Source organism: Perissodus microlepis, chromosome 3 (assembly GCF_051167445.1).
Source record: "Perissodus microlepis isolate ML-2025 ecotype Zambia chromosome 3, ASM5116744v1, whole genome shotgun sequence".
NCBI classification, from domain to species: Eukaryota; Metazoa; Chordata; class Actinopteri; order Cichliformes; family Cichlidae; genus Perissodus; species Perissodus microlepis.
The window spans coordinates 22,911,219-22,914,475 of NC_140463.1; the positions used below are offsets into that span (position 1 = coordinate 22,911,219).

General features: G+C 41.1%; 1 protein-coding gene across 1 annotated transcript; it reads right to left on the reverse strand.

Moving 5' to 3' along the window:
• Nucleotides 1-421: 421 nt before the first annotated feature.
• Nucleotides 422-3,021, reverse strand: LOC146390549 (uncharacterized). Its single transcript, XM_084918229.1, has 2 exons — nt 2,316-3,021; nt 422-1,867 (listed from the first exon to the last, which is right to left on the reverse strand). The coding sequence occupies exons 1-2, from the start codon at nt 2,970-2,972 to the stop codon at nt 1,748-1,750; spliced, it is 777 nt and encodes a 258-aa protein (XP_084774355.1). The 5' UTR covers nt 2,973-3,021; the 3' UTR covers nt 422-1,747.
• Between the last annotated feature and the right edge of the window lie 236 nt (nt 3,022-3,257).

Genomic DNA, 3,257 nt, shown 5'->3' on the forward strand with positions numbered 1-3,257 from the left:
GTGTGTCTGTGCATTACAGCAATAAAAGGTGTTCGTTAAAAACATCATAGTGCTGGTAGCATCAGGGTCTGTTCAAAGAAATAATGAAAAGACTAAAATTGTCATGACATTTATGCCCATGATGAGTGGATGTAAAGTCCTGACTCCACATCTTCAGGTCAGACGTCTGTCTCGCCCTGGTTGTTGCTCTCCTTTTCATTAAAGATGTTTCTGTCTGTGTATAGGTTTGTTGTCCTGCTGCTCCCTCATGGTGCTGATTTTCTTTGAGCAGTTTATTGACTGATTTTGACATTAATTTAACAGGAATATTCATGAACCTAAGTGCTGTACTTTATTGAAGATATTTTATTTTACAAGAAGCTTCTTGAAGTTTTTATAAAGAACAAAGTAAACAGAGTACAGACTAAAAAACAGAGCAGGACAAGTGCTCACTGTAAATGAATATATTTATTGTTCAAACTCTACAAACATGCAGGAAATATCATGTGGGCAATAAACAAATTGTTTAAGGACACTAACGGTTCACTCTGGACTCTAAGAATCAGTTTAAAAGCAGTTATTTGGCTCCAGCTTCACCAGAAACTCTATTGGCTGATTGTCTGAGTTTCAGACTCCTCTATTTCTAAAAGATGCTGAGTTAGCTACACATCAAAATCACACAGATTTACTGCGTGGTAGAATTATTAAAAGTGAACTTGATGCAAAAGAATGTATGTGTAACTTCATTATATGGAAAAAGTAAAGTCACAGTTATTAAATAAAAAACAGAATCCCTTAAAGTTCTAGACATAGAAAGAAGTCCAGCTTGAACCTCTGAGGGTGTTTGAAGTTGAACTGTAGTGTTTTCATCGTGCAAGCAAATTCATCACATTTTGTCACTGTGGCCTGTAAACAACCCTAAAGCAAACAAATGAAGGACCCTTAAACTGTAAATCTTTATTTAGCTAGAAACTGAAACCATGGCTGGTGGTTTATGGTTTCAGCAACAGCCTCTCGTATTTACTAGCAGCCCTCATAGACTGCAACCAACTGACCCACAAACCACAGCAGCGCACAGGGTGTCCTCATCAAATAAACTAGTGAACTAAATTAAACTTGGTAGCATTAAATCATAATAGAAATCTTACCCTACAGCCAATAATCTAAAATGAACATTTATATCTACATTCAGTCTCCTGCTCAGTCACACTTGGTGGCACCTGGAACCTTTAAAAGGTCTTTTGGAGGCCTGAAGACTCTTTTGTCCTCAACACAATGATAATAAATTCAACTACTCGACCCATTCATTAACCATAAGCTTCAGCCTCTTACAGATCAATGAAGAAATCATAAAAATTGATTATTAGCTGTTGCTATAACCAAGCTATACCTTCTTTCTCAGAGCAGACCTTCAACTGTACCAAGTCAAGAGCTGCCAAGAAGAAGAAGACACAAATAAATAAGTCAAAAGTCAGAAAGAAATCTCTGTATCTGTGCATTCTTTTATCTTTATACTGTAAGTTAGCAGTGTGCAGATATCTGCTGTTTATTTTGCCATGAAGACTTTCATTACACAGTGAAACAAGGGTTTGGGTTTGGACTTTGGTACTAAAAGCAATGCACTACAAAAAGCTATTTCTATTCATTTTTATAGGCAGTATAACATCAGAAGGCTTGGCAGGGCAATTTTTAAAGATGTGCTTTTCTCCTGATTATAAATGATTGGTCATTTAGTGGACTGTTTCGGACACTGTCTCCTCTGCTCTCTTCATGCATGTACACCCTTGGTCTTCTCTCTCCAGCCCCAAAAGAACTTGAGAGTAAAAACAATCACAGATGTCACAGCTGCTGTTATGATGATTGTGATCCATATCCAGTGGGAGGACTCCTGCAGAAGGCAAGAAAACATGAAAATCAGTGTTAGTCAGTGCAGTTTGTTTAAACTTTAAATGCCTTTCAGTTTACAGCAAATCAAAGATCACACAGTTTACAGCAAAACATCAAGACGAACAGTTCATGTGCAATCTGTGATCTGACTAGAAAAAAGGGGTTAATCCCAGTTTAAGCCACAAAATCACCTGTAGGTGCCTGTTATCTTGTTAAATTCCTGAATGACATAGTTAAAACCTGAACTGTGAGTCTTTGCTGCCAGGACAGAGATCAGTGTTGTTGTAATTACTGTTGTCACAGCAGAGTCACCCTGACACAATAACATTAGTGGTAAAGTTATTCACACTCAGAAAGTCATCAAGGCATCAAGTGCAGATGTTGTATTTAAAGCGTTTCTGCTGTAAATCAATCGGTTTGCAAGATAGAGCAGGGTGTGGTGCACTTACCGGTGGTTTGCGCACTCTCAGGCGGACAGCAGAGCGATGTTTCTCGGCCTTCTCTATGTCGCAGTAATAAACTCCTCCATCCTGTTGCTGAGCTCCCTTTATGGTGAGGGACAGGTCTGCCCGTCGGTCCCAGTCAGATGGTATCGATACCCGGCTTCTGTTAAAGTCATTCCCGTATGTGATTTCCCCCGTCCGACCATTCAGCTCCAGCAGTACTTCCCCGTTTCTCCTCCAGCGCGCAGACTTCACCGACTGGCCCGCTGTGACAGAGCGACACGGGAGGATGGCATCCCCACCCTCGGATACAGCAACTTCAGAGGGCACAAATACCTCCAGCTTGTAAGCTTCCAAGTGTTTCTTGTTGCAGGTAAACTCATAATGTCCGTTGTCATTGAAGTTAGCATTTGTTAAGATTAACGAATCGCGTCCTACGACCACACGGTCAGTGTAATCTCGCCCTGGCTTCCAGTAACTATTTAGAGATGCGATGAGCTGAGTGCTGGCATCATCCAGCCGCTGATACAGTGTGCCTTCTCCCTTCCTGCACTCCTCTGAGAGCGGAAACTCGACATCTGCCCCCACAGTGGTTTGGATCAGTGCTCCCAACCCCTCACAGATAAAAGGAAGAAAGAACACAAACACTGATGAAAGGCTCATCCTGACGATCTGACAGTGAAGTGTTTCCGTTATCAACCTTCTTCTGCGTTATCGCGAAGTTCCGTTAGGTTTAGAAACTGAGAGAAATGCTTGCCACATGCGCATGAACTGATGTGATGTCAGGGTCCGCCCAACCGGCATACACCGGCATTGTAAATGGTGTTAGCCTAAATAGATTTCTGCCCCGTGTAACTGAAGCTGGCAATAAGACATAACTACATGTACAAGGTGCTGAAATCCAACAAACATCAAGTCGAGTCAAACATATTCTGATCATCCCTTTTT